Genomic DNA, 25138 nt, shown 5'->3' with positions numbered 1-25138 from the left:
GCACATTTAATGTTGAAAATATGACATTGGTGATATAAGGAGCAAGCACTAGGGAGTACAAAGGATAAATATGACCTTAACATGTGATGATTAATATTGATTGTATGAAATACACCTGCTAAAAAATTGACTCTGTGTCTGGATGAGTTAATGCATTGTTGTTGGAGGCAGATTGTACTGGGTTCAAAATGGGGTGTAGGCATGAATTTTACAAGTGTGTATGCTAATTTTACATATATTTACTGATACTGCTCCCCTTACTGTTGCTTAGCAATGGTGATCATCACTCACCATCTCACATTGATGCTTTAAAGTAAAGAAATGGGGAAGATAGGAAAATAGTGAAATAGGGAGCAAGAACAGATGGAAAACAAAGTGAAAAGAGGGCAGGAATGTGCAAAAGGCATGTAGGAAAGAACCAAAGCTATCCATTTTTTCAATAGTAAAAACTGATTAGATGTTTACAGTATTAGCTGAATTTGGGCTGTCACCTCCAGAGACAGAGACGATGACAAGATAATCATGTTGTATAGCCAGTTGGACCGAATCAAGTGTGTCAAGTAGACAAGTGTGTGAAATGGAGAGTTATGTACAGGACATTTTTTTTTTCTTTTGGTGAGAGAGGAATGTTGGGAAAGGGACATAGGCATGTCTGGGCAGGCAAGTTGACAAGGTGAGGAAGCAATTGCTGACTGACAGGACATACAAGACAAGATACAGGGATAGTGAAGGACAAAAGGGGGGTGATCACCATGGTTGGTGTGATGGTGGGGAAATCAAGGTCTCATGGACATCAGGAAAGGTGACAGTGGGAGTTAAGTTCTTACCCAGTAGACTGTCATGACTGTCCCCTCACTGCACTGGCAGCTGCAGTACCTAACATGTGCATCTTTGTTGGATATTCTGTACCAGGCCAGATAGCAGGTGCCCCATCTGGCATAGGTGTATGTCCACTGTGAGGTGCACAATCCTACACACCATGCCTGACAACTCATTCAGGGTGATAAATACACACCCTTCACCACTGCTCCCAGAGGGGACCACAAGCCTATTCACTGGGGCAGAACTACCTGAGGGCCCAGGTTGTGCAGGGGGAGCTGAGGGGGTGCTGCCAGGCTGCAGCCCAGATGTGCTGGGGCTCAATGTTGTAGCCAGTGGAGTGAGAGTAGAAGGATCACTGGGGACCTGCCTACCCTACTGTGCTTTAGGAATAAAAAAACATGAACATACAATTATAAAAAAATAAATAAATAAATGAAAAAAATAGACACATAAAAAATAAATAGGTGAACAAAAAATTAAACACATCAATAACAAAAATAACAAAAACTAATTATATCACACCAAATACAAACAAAATCAGCAATAATAAATTAAAACACAGAAATACAAAATTATACATATAACAACAAAATGAAAACAAATTAAATAATAAAGAAAATAAGAAAAGGGGTGGAGTGAGAGAAAAAAACAGGAAAACATTATTAACTTCATAGTTAATATACAAAAGCTTTCTACAGTTATTTCACTCAATTCTGTTTAGTTTTGCTTTTAACACTACCAGCTCCTAAGAAATTTCTTTATTATTTTGAAGACTACCCAGTTACTAACAGAGGGACACTGTAGTACTGATCAGATTGCAGCCAGCAATCATTCATGTGTGCAGATACTACACATATGCATGGTTACACTTGGCTGCAGGCCAGTCATGTCAGATGCATTGAGGTTTGAAAGTAACTTGCTATAATGATAATTAGCTAACAGTATTGTGTATATAATGCTGAAAACATAACACTATTGTACACACTATTGCATTTGTGGGAAGTGTGGTCTCTGAACCCACAACCACTGACAACTGTAATACTGTACTTTTTTTTTTGGATTACAAACTAATGCATGCATACTGTCCTTTTACACTTTATACATGCTTGTTCACAATGGCTGCTTTGTGCTACAGAGTAAGCCATGTAAACTTTCTTTCACATTTGACATATGCATGCTTAATTATATAAAACTCTCTGAAATAACAAGTAACCCATCTTTAACAATTAAAGTTACAATAACAGTACTTTTTATATGAATACATATCTCAGGCTTCCCTCATCTTTGCCAAGCATGCTCCATGAGACCTGAGATTTGAGGATCTTTCTTCAGCAGCTGTGGAAAAGCAAAATAAAAGAAAATGCCATTATGAATACCAATCTTGACTATATTCAGCTATAGCTTTTACTATTGGTCAATGCATTTTATACTTGCAGATCTGTAGAGTGTTCTCTGCTCTACATTCCCTGATCCACTGATTAAGGGAATCCCTCTTCCTCTACAGAGATCATCATAATGATGACACCACTGCTCACAAGTGAGTGGGATACCTGTCGCAATGGTCAAAGCCCTAGCCAAACTAGTGCAGGCTTCAGACTTATACTGAGAACCTGAGTAGTCTCTCTGTAATAGACATGGGCCATGCTCCTTAACTAGGAGCCCTACAAAGACTCTGGACTTTTGAAAACCCTAATGCTGTGCTTGAAAACGCACACCCTCTCCAACCCCAGCCATGTCACCTAAAGATCAAGCTCAATGTCTCATGAACATTTCCCAACAATTCCACTTTAAATATATGTTTTCCTGCGAACTACATGTATTGTGCTTACTGAGAGTGCACACTGTCTGTTTTTTGCTACTTTTGAAAACACTACTCTAACACTGTAAGCCAAGGTGTGCAATGGTAAGTGATGCACTGTAGTGGGTAATAAAAAAACAATGCAATTCTAAGGATATTTGATATACAGCACCTTATGTAACTCTGTTATTCAAATGGGATTGCAGAAATATACTTGCATGAACATAGTACACATTATACCCATAGTACACATCATACTTTTCATAATATATGCACAATACCTATATAAATGAACAGGTAAAGATAACTGATACAATATTTGTGTTGCAGCCCTCATACATGTAAATATTAATATCAGCTACACTATGTCAGGTGTTTTAAGTGAGAGTAAATATGACAAATTGTGGAACAACATTTAAAAAAGTATATGACATATGTGGTCTTCAAAACCAGGACCATGTGTACAGTAGTCCTAAACTTACAGTTCTTGCCACAAGAAGGTTGACAAAACACTTGCCTATGTTGTAGTTCATTTGTATAACCTGCAATGTCAGTACAGTAAAAGAAAAGTTTGCTTGTCCTGTAGTAGAACCCAGAACCATTTGCACTCCAGACCTAGACTTACCACCTATTGGCAGAGGATTAGTTACATGACATCCCATATATTCATTTTCATTGTTAATTTGACCAGGTTTGCACAATGCCCAGTGATATTAATCGAATGCATCCAGTTTCTATTTTTGGCTGTCTGGGCCATGTCTGATACATAGGTGGCCCAGTCTCGCAAATGAGCTAAGCATAATGCAAACGTGAAAAACAGAAAAAATAAAATGCAGAATGTGCATTCAAGCTAAGCATTGTGCAATCATGCAAAAAAAGAGAGAAATGAAAGACAATAAAATATATGAAATTAATAAATGCTGAATGACATATCTATGGCAGGATCCCTTGTACAATTTGTGTTTGGGATCCTGCCAAATTTTGAATAAGGGAAAGCAATTGCCATCATGCCTCTCAACTATACAGATTTTCACAGAATGTCCAGATTTCTGCTTCATATTTTTGGTCTGATTCTCATAAAATGTATGGTTGGCAAATCACTGGCAAATCATTGGGGACTGAATACAGAAAATAATGACAGACATTCAAGATTCAGATTTCCTACCTTTCAGAACATTCATGCTAGTGCTAAACCTGTTATTCTATAACAGTTTAAGTTTGTAAGAGCAGTATATAAACATTGCCCCTATTTTGGGGGATTTGTCAGTCTATTATTATCTCTGGATAGTTATTGAAAAAATGCTATATTTACCTGCTTACTAAAGTGAGTATAGTATAACTAGGCACATATCCTATAAAAAATGCATTACATGATGTGCATTATGCAAAGTAGACCAAATTATTACTTTTACAATCAGCATAAAGTTGAACTCAATATAACAGCCAGATATTGGATGTTTATAATGTAAGGTTGTTGTATCTTTCGGCTTTTCCCGGTTAGGAGTCGCCACAGCGGAACTCCAGTCCGCTAATGATTGGCAGTAGATTTTTACATACCGAGTTGTCAGCCCTGATGCACAACCTTCAATGAAGGTATGCCCATTCACGCATGTCTCCACACAGAAGATGCTTCAGCTGAGATTTGAACAGGACAACGTCTTACTGTGAGGTGACAACGCTACCACAGCAGAGTGCCAAGACTGGAGCCTTGAGGAATTACTTCCAACAATAACTGACCAGAAGGAAGAGAGAATGTTATGCCATTTTATAGACTGATGCCTGTTGCATACATAGCTACTGAACCATTGAAGGGCAGTCTGCAATCTACAGAAGACATTTGTTGCAGGAGGTTGGTATGTCAGACAGTATCAAAGGCTTTTGACAAATCAAGGAATACGAAGAAAATAAGTTTCCTTTCCTTTGCTTTGTTGGTTATGTCTGTGAAGGTTAGTAGGGCAGAAGTTGTGTTGTGGCCAGGATGAAAGCTGTGATGTGTGGGAGTGAGGGGCTGTTCATGTAGGAGGTAGGGGAGTAGTTGCTTCTGAATACATTTTCCAGAATTTTAGACAATGGGATCATTGTAGCTATATGTTTAAAGTTTGATAATCCAATTGAGTTACTTCCTGTGTGGAATGGATTAATGTAAGACTTTTTTTCTCAAGGGATGGAACACAGGATTCTTCTACTGATCTGTTTATAAGAATAGAAATGGAGTAAGCAATAGCATCAGCTTCAAGTTTAAGGTATTCTTTTAGGAGGTCATTAGATGATGGTGAGATGGGATTAGTTTGTATTGCCTTTTTTAAACAGGAGGTTCAGGCAGGCTGTAAGGTGAAAGCAGAAGAGTTAGTAAGTTGGGGATGATGTGCATATGGGGTCATGGATGGAGTTCCCTTATTAAGGTTTGCTGTGCTGTCAATGAAGTATGACTTGAATTGGGATGCTATTTGTATTGCAGAAGAGTTGAGGGAAGGGTTTGTCTGACTTGTCGTTCCATGATGATATAATATTTCTCTAACAGAAGACCAGAATTTCTTTAACTTGTTTCTGTGTTTTTTCTTCTTTCTTTCTTTCTTTTTTTTTTTTGAAGATGGGTATAGTATAATTTTTTATCAGCATTGACCTGGTTTGTGGTAAGATTATGTAGCTCTTTGAAGTTTTGCAGGTTTTGACACATATTATCTTTTAACTATGTTTTCCTGGCTTTGTCTCTGTTTTGCATAAGTAGTTTAGTACGTTTGCTTATCCAAGGAACATGGTTAGCTTTTTTTTCCTTTTTAATAGTACATGACAGCTGAGAATATTTAGAAATCGTGTATTAAATTCCTGAACAGCCTCATCTAAACATAGGGCTTTAAGGATGAACAAGTTATAGGATATAGGACAGCGCACCATCAACCCCATTTGCATATTGGTGCCATATCAAATGTTACTGTTATTCTCCATCAGTGCCCCTCTCCTATCTTCTTTGACAGTCATGCCTGACTGTCTCAGGTTTTTTCACACAATCTGTTCATCTCTTTGCTGGATGCACTCCTTTCCTCTTGCCTTGTTCCTGCCTTTACTAATTCTTCTTTATCAGACTGTCTTCTGCTTTCCTCCACATGTGCCTGAACCATCATGATCTGTTGTCTTAGAGCCTCTCTTTGCAGTTGGAGCCACCTGAACTGTTACTCTGATGATCCCGTTTTGCTGTTTGTCTGACATTGTGTATCGCGCCACCCATCTCAAGGACTTCATCTCCATCATCTCTTTTCCTCAAGTGCTCTGCCTTCACTGCCTACCATCCAGTAGTACTAGTAACACCACTGTGTTGTACACCTTAGTTTTTAGCTTCTTTGGCATTCTTCTGTCACACACACTACCTCCGAAACTCTTGCCAGATGGCTCCAACCTCTCTGATTCTTGCTTTGACCTCCTCATTCAGACTTCCTTTCTCCTTAACCACCCCTTCCAGATTCTTGAATCTGGTAACCTGTTCCACTCTTTTTTCGCTATCTGAATTTCAACTTTTTCTGATTTCCCCCATTTTCTGCCACTACAAATGTCTTATCAGTATTTAGTTTCATCCTGTGTGCCTTCAGTTTTGCATTCCAGTCCTCTATCATTTGCTAAAGTTCTTATTCAGAGTTTGCTTGCGATTCTACTTTGTCTGTATGCAGCAGCTTTGTTGATCTCTTCCCTCTGATCTGTTTGCTAATATAGTGCATCACCAGTATGAACAGTAGTGGGTTCAGAGTCAAAACCTGATGCAAACCTACTCCCACTATGAATCCCTCTGTGAGTCTGAACACTGTTCTTACTTGTCTCATTGGTTCCTTTTACATAGCCTGCACTAATTCTACTTATGTTTCTAGGACTTTCAACCAGTGATGGAATGCCCAAGTCAGTTTTCTTGGGACTTTGTCACATATTTTTTCCAAGTCTAGGAGTGCCCATTTGGGCTCTTACCTCATCGTAGTTTCTTCTCAACTATCCATCTCAAACAAACATTGGGCTGGTTGTGCTGCATCTTAATCTGAATCCAAACTGCTCGTCTCCCATCATACTTTCTACCGCTCCGTGTATTCATTTACCAGTCACCCTCTCCAGTATTCACCTGCAGTGTACCAGGAGGATGATTACTCTATACTGCCCACAGTTGTCAATCTTCCCTTTGTCTTTGTTCACTGGCACTATAGTGCTTATTCTATGGTAATCTAGGATACATCTTTCTCTGTCTCTCTGCCTCTCCATAATGCTATGAGTGTAGATCAAAGTGTGTGATGTACCTTTCCAAAGCATTTCCGTCAGCAGGCACATGCATACAAGTAATGAGCACATGCAAGGTCTAGTGGTGCATTTCTCTGACTCTAGTACTTGGCAAGCAAGAGTGTCATTTTGAGTGACCAGTTAGAGTGAAAACAAGAATGTGTGTAGCAGTCAGCCATTTTGTTAGTTCATTTAAGTTTAATGTTCCAGTCATCCATCCTAATGTGTTTGTGTGTAAAAACTACTTAAACAAACTTCCAAGCCTCATTGTTTTACTTGAATACACAAGACAAGTGACTTAGTGTCAGAAGTGAGATCCGGAGTAAAACTTCTTTAAAACCATTAGGCATGCAGTTACAGCTGGAGGAATATACTGAAGTGAATCATCTGAAGCTTAAACAACTTGCAAACAGGTCAGGAACAAATTCCAGGTTCTAAAACTCGCTTAAAGATTTTTTACTCAATGAATATAAAATAAAGCATTCAAAATGCTCAAAATGAATTTCTAATTAAATGAAATGTTTGAAACTGCGATATATTGATAAAAAAATATTCAAAATAATTATGAAAATGTTTGAAACAATATTGGAATCGCATAAAATGTATAAAAAAGGGGAAACAACTGTATTTTTTCACTCTGTACCACGTTTCACATTAACTAAAGGTATTTGCAGCATCTGAAGTGTGCAAAGTGTTGGCAAGTGTGCATTGTATTACAGTACAGTTATTTTGCAAAGCACAGTCATTTCAAAGAGATTTTGCGCACTTGAGTATTATTACAAGTACCTGGTATATGTGCATGTTCATACATAATTACAAGGGCCAAATTTGCACTGTGTTTCAAAGTAATTTGTTGGCATGGCAGAAGGATTTCACAGACCAAGTCCGCTTGTGTTTGATAGCAATATTGTAGAAAATTGGAGAGTGTTTGAGAAGAGTACAATATTTTCATACAGGCTGCTTTTTTTGACAAAGACACACATACAAAGGCATTTATTCTGCTTAATTTAGCTGGGTAAATCCAAAAAAATGCAGCAAGCAGGAGACACCAAGCTGAAACTATAAAAAACTTTATTAAAACAATAAAATGCCAATAAAAGTGCACTGTTGAGCGCTTTCAAGCTAACAAGCCCTTCATCAGATATTCTGCTTAATTTAGCTGGGTCAGAAGCCAATGAAAGAGACTGTTCATTTGTATATGTAATAAGAAAAAAATCCATGACACTGCCAAAAGATATACCAGCTGTTTATTACATCAAAGACATATTGAGTGCTTTCACCCATCATTCCATGGGCTTCTACAGAGTAAAGTATGAACACACTGAGTCAAGCAGCACCCAACCACCATCTACAATTAGTTCAGTGAGTAATGATTCATGCTCATTGGTTACAATGATTCAAAGCAGCACTAATAATTCAGTAAAGACTGCACAGTAATTCCATACAAACTGTAGTCAACCTAGTTACGGGAATTTCAGGCAAACAGCAGCTAATAATCGAATAAGGCACTCACTGGTTTCAGTGATTCAAAGCAGCCCATGCTTGTATTACTTACTTCATGCACATCCATGCTACTTCCTGTACCTATGGTCTCAGAGACTTAGCATTTTCTTCTTTTACAATCCAGGTATCATCACAGTTTTTGATGTAATAAATGGCTGGTGTATCTTTTGGCAGTGTCGTGGATTTTTTTCTTATTAGTTGGTCATTTGTAAATGTACCTGCTGTGTTTGCAGGGGAGGGGGAAGACCCCCATATTTGGGTCCAGCTGAAATGCAGAAATACCCTGAGTGCTTAAAATGTAAACTTAGAGAAATGTGTAATGCCCAAATAAATATTACAATGGAAAGGCACTTACTTTACACAAGAGATCAATAGCCTGGTGAAACGTTTGCAGCATATATAACCGACTTGAGAAATAAGGCATAAAACATGCAGATTTGGTGATCTGTGAGATGAGCTGATAAAAGAAGGCTTGTGTGTGGTGTTAATAATGATACAGTGAGAAAGACTTTGCTTTAAGACAGTGATTTAACTTTGAGATATATGAGCTTACAGAAAAGCACACTGATATGCTTATAAATGAGAAAATCATGCAAACAGTGGCTTCCAGTACTAATGTAGATAGTATGCAGCACAAGGTTAAAAGATACAGGCCTAAGAGCATGGCAGCTTCAGCAAAACCCAAACCTGCATGGAAAGTTCCAGTAGTTATGCAGAACAGAGTCAAAGCTGAACTACACAGAATGGTGCAGCAAGAAGTAATTTGTCCAGTAGAAGAACCAAATGAATGGGTATCCTCTATGGTGATAGCTCATAAGAAAAGCACAGATGATATTAGAATATGTATTTATCAAAGAGATTTGAACAACGTACTAAAACAACCTCGTCATCCAATATGCACAGTTGAGGAGATTGCTCCCCTTGTGCCAAATACCACTGTTTTTTTCTGTCTTACATGCAAAAAGTTCATTTTGGCATATTTTGCTTGACCGAAAATATTCATTGCTAATCACATTTGCTACATAAATATTCACTGCTAATCACATTCGGTAAATCATTTGGAAGGTACAGATTTCTGAGATTGCCATTCGGAATAAATTCTGCCAGTGACATCTTTCAACGTGTGATGGAACAAATTTGTTCTGGCTATCCAAGTGCTATTATAGTACATGATAATCTTGTAGGAGGCAATGGTGAAGTCGAACATGATAAAAACCTGAAGAAAGGTCTGGAACGTGCTTGTGAGGTGAATCTTAAGCTGAATCCTCAGAAATGCAAATTCAGGCTATGAGAAGTTACTTATGTAGGTCATTTTTCTATTACTTCAGGCTTACAACCAGATCATTCCAAGCAAACAGCAATTCATGAGATGCCAGCTCCACACAATGTCCGATCCCTACAACATTTTCTTTGCACAATCAACTATTTAGGCAAGTTCATTCCAGATTTTAATCAGCTTTCAGCACCCCTAAGAGAGCTGATACACAAAGATGTATCCTGGTTCTGGTCAGAACAGCACCAAAGAGCATTTGATGTCCTGAAACAGAAAATTGCTAGTCCACCTATTTTAAGCTACAATGATATTCAGAAACCAGTAACTCTTTCCTGTGGTGCTTCTAAGTTTGGTCTTGATGCAGTCATTCTTCAAGAGGGTAGACCAGTAGCCTGTTCTTCAAGAACTCTAACCCAAACTGAGGTGCAGTATGCTCAGATTGAAAATGAGCTCTTGGCAACACAAGGTGGCAACTGGAGACAACAGGGGTGGAATTTTGTGCAATTTCCGAAGACGAGGAGATAATAGAGGTGACTGTTAATAAACCAGTGGTTATCACCAATTCAAAGGAGGACTTTAAATTGTATAATTATACAGACTTTTGTTTTACTACTAAACATGTTGATCTCTTTAGTAAAGGTTTTAATTATGTGCCAAGTACAAAAAGTGATACCAGTGAACTTGTTTGTGACCTTAAGTTGTATGTACGTAGATTGAATTTAAAGTTTATGTACAGAAACGACAATGATGTTTTTAATACCAACAGCTTGAGTTTAAGAATGCCTAGCACTTTCAATCCTGACTTATATTATGCTATTAAAGCATTTGAAAAAATGTGTGAGACAGATTTCCGACATTTTTGGGTAACATTAATGAGGAGTGTAATATGACTTGGAGTGAAAAAATTTAATGAATTAATTGAGAAATGAAAATATAAGAGTTATGCAACCAGACAAGGGGGGTGGTGTGGTTGTCATGTCTAAGGTGGATTATATACAGAAAATGTTTGATATATTATATAGCAGTACTTACACTGAAGCCTCTTTAAATGAGGTAAATATTGCATATCACAACATTGATAGTGATTTATTAGACATGTTAACCCAGGACCAGATAGATTTGGATGATTATAATTATATGACTACGGATGTTCCAAAGATTCCAGGAATCTTTGGAATTCCCAAGATCCATAAGGATTTGGTAACCCCCCCCTTCGACCTATTGTTGACTCTTCTTGGTCTAAAACTAGTTACATTGCCAAATATTTGGATTATAAATTGAAAGAAAAGGTTATGACCATTCCACATATATGCCGTGATTCGTGGCATATTTTGGAAATATGTAATTTTCTGGACATGGTTGATCACAACCTTATATTCCTGACTACTGATGTCAGGGATCTTTACAGCTGTATTCCTCAGGACCAAAGCCTAGATTGTTTCTCAGATTTGTTGTATGAGGAATTCAGGTTACCCCAAGATACTAACAATACCTACAGACAATTAATGGAAATAGTACTGAAGAACAATTTTATCTATTTTGAGGGACATTATTTCAAACAGCGGTTAGGGGTAGCCATGGGGTCTCCCTTTGGCCCCCTATTTGCTAACCTTGTAATGGCTTGGTGGGAGAAGCATCATTTGTTTCCTTCAACTTTTTATGCCAATGTGGTTTTGTATTTGAGGTACCTGGATGACCTATTTATTGTGTGGAATGGTTCTGAGAATGATGTAGTTGATTTTATTAGTTACATCAATGGAAGTACTGCTTTTCTAAAGTTTACATACAATGTGGATGCAGTACAGATATCTTACCTGGATGTGTTGCTGACTAAAACTGAGGATGTTTTTTTTGAAATCTAATATTTTCAGGAAACCTACTTATTTAAATAGTATATTACATTTCAATAGTAACCATTCTTTTCATGTAAAATGTGGTATTATCAAGGGTCAGCTGGTTAGAGCAGCCCAGATGGTCTCTTCTTATGGGGATTTTCTTGAGGAATGTGACCGCATGTGTCAAATGTTCATGGATAGGGCATATGTATAGCGTTAATTAATAACATCAGAAAAGAGGTTGTGGACAAGTGGTTAAAAGGGGTTTATAAACCAATTTTGATGAACCCACATGAGAATGGTATGAATCAAGAAGCATGTTTAACTAGGGGTGATGTAGATTTTACTTTTGATGACTGAGAGAAGTCCTTTGTGTCCGAGATAGGAAGTTTGTTAGAGAGGTCAGAATTAGATAAACAGGTGAGTGTTTCTTGCCCCTTTGTGTCTACGTTTTCATGTGACAGTCATATTATACAACATATAGTTAATAAAAATTGGACCATTCTAAGAAGTGATCCTAATAGGGGGGCTTTTTTTGGTGAATGCCCTGAGTTTGTGTTTAGGAGAGGTAAGAATATTAAAAATATGCTGGAACAGAATAAAGAGGCTAAATCGCTGGGTAAAATGTCATGCTGTGGTATGTGTAATCAATGCAGATTCATTTTGTCTACAAATAAGGTCAAAATAAACAATAAGGAGATTAACATTAAAGGGAAATGTAATTGTCACACATATGGTGTGGTATATGATGCATTGTGTCCTCATGTCCAGGCTTTTACGTTGGGAAGACCCAACAGAAATTGAGCCAACATATATATGAACACTTGTATGAGGTTTGCCGCTGTGATGAGAGGAATGCTTTATTCAGGCATATAAAAAAGTTTTCTGACCATAATTTCAAATTTGTGGTGTTACAGCAGATTAAGCAGAGGGATAGAGGGGGCCCGTGGAAATTGTGGTTGGAAGACAAGGAGACTTGGTGGCAGGTCTTCCTTAATGCCCATGCCCCCCCTAGTTTAAATGATGCTATATCAATCAGCAGTAAATTGAAGCTTAGGGTGTTGGATAGATAATATATTTATTTTTAATATTGTCTATTTACAAGCAAAATTAATTTCTTTTTATATATACCTATTTTATAATTTTTGTATATGGTATTCAAAGTGATGATATTTGATGTATTTATACATATATATTGTTGTGTGTATATATATATATATATATATATATATATATATATATATATATTTTTTTTTTTTTTGTTATGATAATATACAGTATTTTTAGTGTAACATGAAAAGTCATTCATTCAAAGTTTATAGCATTTCAAGTTAACTGATTTAGTTTATATGTTAGTGGTGCTTTAATAATTAATTACTGTGGGGGTGTGGTCTTTTATATAAATGCTCAATGTGTTTTAATTTACTTTGTCTGATTAAGTTTGGGCAGTGTACCTTATGAAAGCGCTTACATTGTGATTTTACTGAGCGTTTTTGCAGTAAACTACGGAGTCCTTATTTTCAGCTGTGTGGTGTCGTTTTTCTCTTGGCAATAGTGTTTGCATGTTCAAAGTTTCATGATTATATTTATGGCCAACCTATTCAAATCGAGACTGACCATCAACCTTTGGTTACTATTTTGAGAAAGCCAATGGACACAGCTCCTGTGAGACTGCAATGCATGATGCCCAAATTGCAACAGTACAATTTCAATCTTGTCAACACAAAAGGCAAACTTTGTTATCTTAATGATACGTTATCCTGATCACCCAGAAAAAACACTGAACAGCATGAGAATGAGAAATCTGATTTCGAAGTCATAGAAGTGAATTTTTTTTCTTCCACACATATTGATGAGCTTAGAACTCATGCAACTTCAGATCTGACTCTCCAGAAGCTCAACCACTTTATCAGTCAAAAATGGCCATCTAAGCAATCTTGTTTACCACTTGATGTGCAGCAGTATTTTCCTTACAGAGATGAGATTTTGATGGAAGTTAGCATCATCATGAAAGGTTAAAAAGTTATTGTTCCAAAATCCTTGCAACAAGAGTATATTAAAATCTTATCTCATGGACACCCAAGAACTGATTCTACCAAAAAGAAGGGTGAGAGGACTAGTACTTTTGCCCTCTTTGTTAAAGGATATTAAGAAGTAACTTTCATCTTGTTCTGTTTGTAATAGTACTAAACCGCATCAACAAAAAGAACCAAATCAATTAAGCCAATTTCCTGAACTACCTTGGTCGACAGTAGCTAGAGATATTTTCAAATGGAATGGTCAACATTACTTGGTATTAGTAGACTCTTATTCAGATTGGTTCGAGATTGACCTACTTCCTAACCTAATGACCAATACTGTCATTACTAAGTTGAAGAGACATTTTTCTGTCCATGGTAGTCCGCACAAAGTAATTTCTGACAATGGTGCACAATTTATCAGTCAGCAGTTCAAAAGATTTGCTGAAACACAGGACTTTATTCTTGTTACTAGTAGTCCTGAATGCCCACAGTCAAATGGTTTGGCTGACCATGCAGTTCAAAGTGCAAAACAGCTGTGAGACAATAACAATGTTTTTCTAAACTTGCTCAATCTCAGAAACATTCCTTGTGATAATTTACTTGGTTCACCTGCCCAGAGTCTTATGTCAAGAACCAGAACCACACTACCAATCAGTAAGAATTTGTTTGTTCCAGCTGCTAAAAGTGCCGAAGCAGTTAAAGCTCAACTTCCAAAAAAGCGGTTGTCCCAAAAGTCCTACTATGACAAAACCAGCAAACCTCTGAATCCATTAAAAGAAGGAGAGATAGCAAGGATGCAGACAGCAAAATGATTTGATTGAGTTGGACTAGTAAAACATTTGTGTAAAGAACTGAGATCATACATCACTGAATCACAAGGGATGACATTTTGGTGGAATTGGAAACATTTATTACCAGTGTCCGAGCCAGTGGTACATCATCTTGCCTGTAATGGAGACTAATTCTTAGAGTGATTTGTCCAATGTTCCTGTTCCAGAGAACATTTCATCATCTGTTGCTGTTCCTTAAAGTATCCCGAAAAATCCAGAAGAACATTTGCCAGTGAGTGGCTCTGTTGCTAAACCCAGTTCTAACTATTACATTATGAGGTCAGGTCATATCTTAAGACCTAATCCCAAAAGCACATAAACTTAGACATGATTGTATTGTTTGTTATTGTCTGCATCATTTGCATGCCTATTTGATTGTTACTGTCAATGCAAGATAGATTAGTCAAAGAGGGAGGATGTAGAGCAAAGTGTGTGATATACCTTTAAGAAGCATTCCAATCAGTGGGCACATGCATATTAGTACTAAGTACGTGCAAGCAAGAGTGCCATTTTGAGTGAGCAGCCAGAATGAAAGCATGTATGTGTGTAGTAGTCAGTCAGTTAGTTTGTTTAAGTTTAATGTTCCAGTCATCCATCCTGATGTGTTTGTGTGTAATAAGCTACATAAACAAACACCCAAACCTCATTTTCTTATTTGAGTACACAAGACAAGCAACAACATGGATGTCCAGGAGGGTGTGGAACTCTTGCTACAGACATGCATGGTACAGGTCATTTGTGACATTCAGGCAGTACACATTCCTCTAGGCAAGGGCTGGATAGTGCCCATGACCTGTCCAGGAGAAGATAGTCCTGTGGATATGGACATACACAGAATGTGTGCACATCTCCTGTGGGTTCCGTGGACTTGTCTGTAGGAGCTCACAACAGTTCTGCAACATCTGCTCAACACCCCCCCACACACACACACACACACACACACACACACACACACACACACACACACACACACAAAACACACATACACACACAAACATCTGCAATGCCCTCATCCACTCACAAGTGCACAGAGTTGATAACTGTGCCTCCTCACAGCTTCGTGTACCCTAAGCCCCATCTTTCCACTTCTGACACACACAGCACCAGCTTCATATCAGTCATATCACTGTGCACACCATTTCCTCTGGATGATACTTAACACTCTGTCACTTACCACCTGCCCAAATGATGATAACTATGCCCTGCCCTCTCTACCTTGCTGTTTGTGTACCCTAAGTCTGACGCACAGTGTGTCTATCCTGTAGATACATAAGCACAGCTTGGTGATAGGCTTGTGTGCATCACTTTTAATAATTTGTATAATGCTTTATTCTGGCCCATAGTTATGACCCAGTTGCTGCCTTTTAGCCAGTGCCATCTTCATCTGGCATAGGCCTTCCTTACTGCCAACTCCTGCACAGGCTCCTCATTAGGCACCTCCACCTTCACAGGCTCCTCTCTTGTAGGTGGCATCTTCACAGGCTCCTCATAAGACTCCTCCTCCTTCATAGGCTCCATCCCTGTAGGTGGCTCCTCCACAGGTTCTTCAATGGATTTGTCTTCCACTGCCTGCTATGGTGAAAATTATTTCTCCTGCATGCATACTCCATGCTGCAACTGTTTGCTCAAAAACATATTATGCAACATTGCACAGAACTAAAATATCTTAATGCACATACTAGGTTCATACTGCAGGGGATCCAGTCAGTGCAAGCAGACCTTCAGCAGGCCCAGCATTGCTCACTTATGACTCAGGTTTGTGACAGAGTATAGTTGTAGCCATTTTCTGCCTAGTCTGTGAATTTCTCCTCCTAAACATGATTCCAGGGTGTATTCAGCATCACTAGTAAGATGACAATGGGGAAAATCCCCCCATATAAACTGCATATATAGGTTGTGCATATGTCATAAATGGGAGTTGTGGGTACTGCCTGTGTGGCCTCCAGGCAAATTATAGACTTTACATTGGTCATTACAGAGCACCTTACAGTTGATAGAGTGGTAGCCTTTATTGCTGACATATCTTTTTCCTTGCTCTCCAGGTGTGCCCTTTATTTGAATATGGGCTCAGTCTATGCTCCCCAGTACCTTTTATGTCATAAAAAGCCCACACAGTATTGGTTGTCTATTCTGTGATATTAGGAAGCCACATATGCATGCCCACATCCTGAGTTTGATATTGGGAAACTGATGGAGTTGCCTTCAGACAGATGTTTGGGACAGCCCTAATGTTTTCCCAGTTGATCACTAAATGGTCCTCTTACCTAGCATTCTCAATACTAGACCTACTTTGATGTCAACCTGGATAGGTATTGCATTATTCCCATGAGCTTGCAAATAATGGTGACACATCTTGACCAGCTCCCGGTCATGGTCCACAATTTCAGTGTTGAGAAGGGTATGAAATGTTAGGCTTTGACAGAAAGGTTTATAAGTTCATAGATAATTACTATGCTAACTGTTCTAGGCTTTCCCAAATGTATCTGACATGGTTTGATACCTCAGCCTAATTGTTTTTTTTTTAGGTTTGGAACAAGGGTGGTCAAGTACTTATAGGCTGCTTCTGTCCAAAAGAAGTGACCAGGGTAAATTTCTGATTCACATCCATTGGTTCAAGTTATACTTATGTTTGGTTAGGAAAGAACTCTACTTCACATGGATGAGAAGCCTGTTCCAGATGAAGATTAGTCTCTGAGGATCGTACCTGTCCCTCCCACATGTCCTATTCATGTTGAGGTGAGGTTTAAATCCATAGATTGGATATTTCTGGTGCTGTTTAGTTTTGTGGATGTGCAACAGAAACATCAGAGGAAGTTCAGACCATGTTTTATATGCCAAGCAGATATCTCACAGCAGCGACAGACTACAGGCATAATGCTATGAGGTAATCCACATAGGACATGTTGTTTACTCCCTGTATTCCTTTTGTGAGCAACCTCTGTGGGTGCTCCAGCTGTTGCAAATGTCTGGTGAGATACATACTAAAGACTGTGTTCTACTCAATGATTGTCTGGATGAGGACATAGTACAGAACAGTTATGTCCTTGGACCTAGATGCCATACCCTTGTTTATAATTTGTGCAGTGCAGAATAATTTTCACTATAGACATGTGCTTATTGTTATTGTCTACATGTGTTCCCAAATCCCTGAACACTCTTAGTACTGTATTATCAATGTGGTAATTTCCAGAGGTGGACATGTTTCCAAAAGGATACTATTATGCATTTCTTTGCATTGGGTTTAAGATCTAGCTCCACCACCAGATATTGGGTGTGTTAGGCCTTCTTGAAGAGCATTTGTGTCTTTGGGAGATTCAACAACTGCTCCTAGTTTGCAGTCATCTGTAAACTACATCAGCCAGAGGCCCTTGATGTTGCCCTTTACTTCAAAGAATTAGATGCCAAAAAGGAGAAGCCCCAGCACTGCATCCTGAGGGATGTCATTGATGACTGGCCTCTTTGTGGAGGTAGCCTCCCCTATGTTAACTACTTGGGTGCTATCTGTGAGCTTACTAGCTTTCCGATGGGTGTTATATGGGTTTATGCCTAATTTATTGAGATTATCTAGAATGCCCATGTGGGGCATTGAGTTAAATGCCTTGGCAAAGTTGAGACAGACAGTGTGCACCATTTTGCCCTCATCCGTGGCTTTAGTGACCTTTTTTGAGGGTTCAGTTAACCCTTCAAAGAATTAGATGCCAAAAAGTAGAAGCCCCAGCACTGAGTCCTGAGGGATGTCATTGGTGACCGGCCTCTTTGTGGAGGTAGCCTCCCCTATTTTACCTACTTGGGTGCTATCTGTGAGCTTACTAGATTTCCGATGAGTGTCATATGGGTTTATGCCTAATTTATTGAGATTATCTACAATGCCCATGTGGGGCATTGAGTTAAATGCCTTGGCAAGGTTGAGGCAGACAGTGTGCACCATTTTGCCCTCATCCACGGCTTTAGTGACCTTTTTTGAGGGTTGAGTAAGTGTAACCTGCCTTTGACAAAAGAGCAAACTGGAGTAGATCTATTAACTGTAGGTTTCCTATGTAATTCTTTATCCCTTCCATGATGATTCTTTCCATGGCTTAGCATATGAGACAAGTAAGACATATTGGTCTGCAGTTGCCTGAGCCCACAGATAACCTGCCTTGTGCAAAGGGATAAATGTAGCTTTCCTCTATTTACTTGGCTTGAAGACTGCTAGAGACTACTGTTAAATAGTGATTCTATTTAACCTGGTCACATTTCTTGCAATATAGGAGGCAACCCGAGATATTATCAGGGCCATTGATGCAGTCTTCCTGGCCTTAGAGAGTGCATTGAGGACCTGTTCTGTAGTGATAGTAGAGGGAGTTATGGTTAAGGGAATACAGTAACTACAAGCAAATATAATGAATCACTACCTAAGGAATGCTCACAAAGTGCAGAAATCAGCAACAAATCATAGTAAATTTCAGGGGCATTTAAAATTATTTGAAGTGCAGAGACATAACAAATAATACAGAACTATGGCAACAGCACCATTAAACTGCAAATAGAAGTGCAGTTTAGCAAAGCATTGTACTTATCTGTCAAGGATGTCACAGTACCTCTGAGGATGACAACATGCAACACCAGGACTACCAGTGGTGACTACTGACTGTTCCATAAACAGGTTTGTTGATGTGGCTACCCCATATATCATTCCACTTCAGGATTTTGCTGTGGTTAATAGCTCTGGTGCTAACACATCTATTCAAGTAAAAAAATCATATATGTTGTGTGTGTATCTCTCTCTCTATATATATATATATATATATGTGTGTGTGTGTGTGTGTGTGCGCGTGTGTGTGTATGCACACACACAAATATATATATATATATATATATATATATATATATATATGTATGTATGTGTGTATGTGTGGATATAAAACTCCACCTTATTGTTTATCCTAATTTGGATCCATGGAGTCCTTCCTTCATTTTATTAGCCTTGCTCATTAGCATGCCATTATAGCACCATCAGCATATTATGCAGGCCACTGGATTTCTCAGCCTTCCTCATTCGTGCTTAACATATCTCTTTCCGCACCCTGCACATAGTTACTCATCATGTGGGATTGTTTACTGTGACACAAAAATTATTTCTGAATTTCGGATACATGTAAAAAAAAATCTGTTAGAATATGGAAGTTAAGCTGCATCCCAGAATGTGTTTTACTATACTATATGTTGAAATAAATGCACAATGTATTTTAAGATGCTTTACACTGTAAATTCACATAAATTCCATTTTGCCACAATTCAGTTTAAGGGAATTATGAAAATGGCATAAATGAAGTGCAGAGGAACATAGCATTTTATAGGAAGAGGGATAATATGCACTTGAAGTGAAAAACATTTTGTAATTATGATTTTTTTTTGGTAGAACAAGAATAACATGCATTTAATTCTGAAAACATTTTCATCATGATCTAGTTATTGAAGCTTGCAAATCTTGTAAATGCTATGCTGAATTCCAAAATCATGTTTTCCCTAGTCTGTTTTCTTTTAATATGTGCCGTGGGTTCATTTTCTTCCATCAGACCAGGAAGTATAGGGTATCTCAGAGTGGATATCGTGTGTATCCCCTCGTGCCATGCAGCACAATATCTTAGACTAAAATTTAACTCTCACATGTAATATATGCATTTTAAAGGCTGGAATAGAGGAAGAAACCACAGCCTTTTGGTTTTCTAACACCAATTAAGTATATATCCGATAGAGTCATTATTATGTGCAAATAACACCCATCTGTCCCCAGTCTTAAGAACAATTGTATTTGCTTAATACTGCTACATTAAGCTGTTTGATAAGATTTGAATCTGCTGAATGCATCATTACTTTTTTCTGTGTATTCCACATGACTTGGTCAAATATCCCATAATGGCACATGAGCAAAGTCACTGCAATCACAGCTATCAGTGATTTTGGGTCTAGATCTGGAAATGTATCCTAGCGGACATTGACAAGCATAACTAAAATTCCAGTTTATAGATATGCAAATGTTACAAAATACTAACCCATTTGTCTACCATTTTCTTTGTTCAGTTTTTCTCATTTTAAGTATTATACCAAAGAATATACCTTAAACTTGCCTTACATATTTGTTCCTTTGTGTTTGTCTTTCTTTCAGACGGCAAATGTATTCCCAGATTTTAAAATGGAAATTGTAGCATCATGTAAAGAAAACACCTCCACAGTGAATGTAACAGAGCTCCATGGGTTTTATCCAATGCAACAAGGTAATTATTTTGTAGCTTCAGACATCCACATGGAAGTAATGGTGCCATCATACCTAAATAAAACAGTTGCATCTTAGTTTCTTCTCATCTTGTTAATCTGTCATTAAAATTTGTCCTAGATGGGTCCTTAGTTGAGTTCTTCTCCCAGTCATAATAAGGCAAAAAACTTGCAAGTCCTATATTCAGAGAACTCTGTACATCCTTTCTTTTTTTTCCATAATAAATCTTTATTGTTATATTATTTTCAAACACAAGTAAGAACAAAAATAACATATATTCACAAATCAAACATTAACTAATATCACTAATAACCACACTCTATATACAATATTTACAAGAATGCTTCCATGTAATACATTTAAATATAAAAAAGCATAAGAGTAAATGCAAGTAATAGACAGTTGATTACTAAATTCTCTCCACACTCATAAATAATTATTAATATTTCCAAGTTGAAAATACTATGCTAGTATAATATTAAAAACCTGTTCCAAAATTTTTGGATTATTAACATTTTTATTTTGTGGGTTTAATAGTAATTTATGAGCCAATATATGTTTTGTTGCTAGAACTCTAAAGTTCTGCCATGAAGTTTTAGATGGGTCTAACCAATTTGAAGCTATATAAAGCTTCATTAATAGAAAAATATGAATATGTATAATAATTTGTGATTTAGGGATCTCTTTCGGGGGAATATGCAGAATCATAAATTTCCATGATAACGTTGTACTTTGGTAACCCACCTTCTGAAGTTGACTCTTAAGGGAATTCCAAAGTTTGAAAATACATTTACAACTCCAGAACATATGAAGAAGATCAGCTGGTTGATTCTTACAATATGGACAAGTTGGTGAATTTTTGGGATTAAATTTATGCAGGGTAAGGCGTGTATAATATGCATTGTTCCAAATCATCAACTGGGTATATATTAATTTTTGAAGAGAAGTAGATTTGATGGTCAAGTCAATTGCTTTTAACATATTACTTCTATCTATCAGTAAAATTTTCTCTTCCTAGTAGTTTGATAACAAAATTTTATCATGAAATTGAAATTCTTTAATTAATTGATTTGCTGTTGTGATATATTTAAGATCCTGTTGGAGAGCTTGCCACAACAAAGAACATCTATTAATAGCCTCTTCTTCCAGTTTAAAACTTTTGAAATAGCTTATAGTGAGTTCTCTAATTTGTCTCAGAATAACCAGATACTTTTTAGGTAAGTTAAGTTCTTGTCTTATTTGGTTGGCCGAACTGTCAAGATGTTTATATATATCAATCAAAGTTAGATTAACTATCAATGGAAACTTGTTGAGATCAATTAGTTGATTATTCAATTTTAAATTAGAATTCTTATGAAAGGGTTGAAAAACCATCATATGTTGAACAAAATCTAATGAATGAAATAAGTTATGTAAAGAAAATATGTTCGTTTTGATGTGTTCAATAATCCCATAAAATTTCAACGTATCCTTACCTAAAAAAGTATTGCTTTAGGATTGATATTTAACTTTAGAATATATTTATAATTCAGAACTACCCAAAGTGGTGTCCACTTATTATTATTTATATCATAATTGGCAATTCTTAAAATTCTATTAGAATTTACAATTAAATAATACATTTCAAAATTAGGTAATTCCAGTCCTCCTGTATTTTTTGGGGTCATTAATTTATCATAAGATATCCTGGTTTTCTTTGGTTCCCAAATGAATTTATCCAATTCTTTATGAATCTTTTTAAAAACGTCTTCAAAAGTAATAAATTGGCTGACCTAAAAATATACAGTAATCGTGGTAATATGTTCATTTTGATAATTGAAACTTTTGCTAACATTGGCAGTCGTAAATTTTTCCATCTCCCAAAATCCGAAATTATTTGTTCCCTGATTTCTTTAATATTATTATTGTAAAAGTCTTTCATATCTGTAGAGAACTCAATACCTAGATATTTAATATTTTCTTTAAATCATAACCTGTCCCACTAAGGGCAATAACGAAAAGGGTTTAGGTGTCTTTAAAGGGAAGATATTGTTTTTTTTCAAGTTAATTTTATAATTAGAGACTTTTGAGAACTCATTAACAGCTTTCAATAATTTTTCAGTATCTGATAATGGAGATGCACAATAAATGCTAAGATCATCAGCAAAAGCTGCCATTAATCTTTTAGTTCTATAAATTATTGGGACATTATGATAAACATTTTGTTTAATATATAAAAACAATGGTTCAAGATAGATATTAAATAATATAGGGGACAAAGGGCAACCCTGGCATGTTCCATTCTTAATCTGTATTCTTTTAGAGAAGTTTTTATTAATATACAATGTAGTATAGGGATTACTATATAATATTTGTAACATTTGGACAAACTCATGTGATATATTAAAATACGGTAAAAGATCAAACAAGAAATTTGTATCAACCCTATCAAAGGCTTTCTGGGCATCAATTATAAGGGCATAAATATTTAAATTATTTTGCTTAGCATGCTCTAACATAGTATGTAATGTGAGTGCATTATCACTGGTTGTCTACCTGCCATAAAACCAGTCTGTTCTTTGGAAATGATATGAGTCATGATTCTCTTCAGTCTAGATGCTATAATAGAGGTTAGAATTTTCATGTCTACATTTATTAATGATATCGGTCTATAATTATCCGGATTTTGAGGATCTGAATTGGCTTTATGTATAAAAATAGTTTTTGAGGTGTTAAGATGTGGATCATTAATTTTATTCCTAATTATGCAGTTAAACACAACTGAAAGTATCTTAGCGAAAATATCTGCAAACTTTTTATAAAATTCCACTGTCCAGCCATCAGGACCTGGTGATTTATGTGATTTCATATGCTGAATTACATATACTATTTCTTCTTCAGATATCGGTTTAACCAAGTCATTTTGAATGTCCTCTCCTATTGTTGGAAACTTAATTGAATGTGGAAATTGTTCATAATTCCTGTTAGGGGTCATATCCTTTTGTCCAGCATAAATATTAGTGTATATTTTCTCAAAGATATTAAGAACACCCTCAGTTTTAGAATATATTTTATTATTAAATTGTATTTCCGAAATCTGCACAGTTGGTTTTGTTTGATTAATGATCCTAGCTAACGCTCTCGATGGTGTTTGAACATGATTGGCATACCTCACTAACGCCTTGTATTCTTGAAATGTTAATCTACTATTCTGAAGGAAAAAGAGATCCTTTTGACATTTAATCAGTTCCTCCTCTGTTTGCTCACGAAAATCCCTAATCAGTACTTGATCAAGTAATTTAATTTTTATTTCTAAAGTTTGAATATCTTTGTTTAATATCTTTTTATAATAAGATGCTTTTTGCAAAAGTGTCCCTCTTATTTGAGCTTTAACTGTTGCCCATTCAATATCTGGGGCAAATTGCTGTTTCCCTATACCAATCAATAAGTCTTTCAGGTACTTTGTAATTTCCAGTATTATATCCTCCTTATTCAATAAATTTGGATTAAGAGACCAATTATAACCTCTTTGTCTCAAAGTATCCTTTACCCCCTTAGTAAAACTCAACAAAATTTTAGAATGGTCTGATATATAACGGGCATGTACAATAACTGTAGGTTCTAGATTGATCAATACTCTTGATATGAGGAAGAAATCAATTCTGGACTACATTTTGTGACATGGGGAATAAAAGATAAAATTGCTTGTACTATTATCGTTATTCAGATAGTGAAATGGATCATATAATTGAAAGTTTAAGATCATTCAGTGCTAATACAGCATGCTTGTTAAATGCTCTTTGTGGACAAGATCTATCCAACTTCAGATTCTGGTAGGTATTCCAATCACCTCCAACAATTACATAATATCTATCAAATTGTGTTAAAATTGAATATAGTGATGCTATGAATAATTGTTGATCATTACAGGGAGCATATATATTTAAAAGTAAACCAGGTTTATCAAATAAGGTAGACGAAAGAATAACATAGCACCACTGTCCATTTTTATCTGTATTAGAATCTAATATCTTTTCCTTGTATTGATCTTTAATAATTATGGCTACTCCAGCACTATTTGACTTACCTTCAGATACTACTACTTCTCCAATCCATTTCTTTTTTTTAACTTAGCCTGCAACAATACATGTAACCCCAGTTTCCTCTTCTTCAAGCTCTGGAGCCCTTTAACGTTCCATGAATCTACTTCCCACATTTCAAAGATTCACTGTAAAATTAAAGTTTTGGAGAGAGAGCATAGAAAAAACAAAAAACAGTAAATTCAAAACCATACATAATCTGGAAGCAATCCTTAGATCCTGTCCTCAACCAGTGCATACCCACTCTAACCCCGGACCAGAAGATGTATAGGTCCTGTATAATATAGAATGACAAAGGGTTTAAAAGAAAAAGCAGATATAAAAACACCACAATGTAAAGACCTATAAAACCTAATTTCACTACGACAAAGACTAAACTAAACATTCCCTAACAAAAACTGCCATAAACTACATCTCTTTGGTTAATTACTGTTTAAAGAAATCAAATTAAAAATGTAACAGTGCAGTAC

General features: G+C 36.6%; 1 protein-coding gene across 1 annotated transcript in view; it reads left to right on the top strand.

Annotated features, from left to right (window-relative positions):
• IL2RB (interleukin 2 receptor subunit beta) overlaps positions 1 to 25138 on the top strand; it is a 419294-nt gene that overhangs the window by 247923 nt on the left and 146233 nt on the right. The window contains exon 4 of the mRNA XM_044068022.1: positions 20482 to 20590. Coding sequence (XP_043923957.1) covers positions 20482 to 20590 — 109 coding nt within the window. The remainder of the gene's footprint in view (positions 1 to 20481; positions 20591 to 25138) is intronic.

Source organism: Protopterus annectens, chromosome 1.part0 (genome assembly GCF_019279795.1).
Source record: "Protopterus annectens isolate FY-2018-M chromosome 1.part0, PAN1.0, whole genome shotgun sequence".
NCBI lineage: Eukaryota > Metazoa > Chordata > Ceratodontiformes > Protopteridae > Protopterus > Protopterus annectens.
Note: the sequence above shows the minus strand (reverse complement) of the source record. Positions and strands in the feature narration are given on the sequence as shown.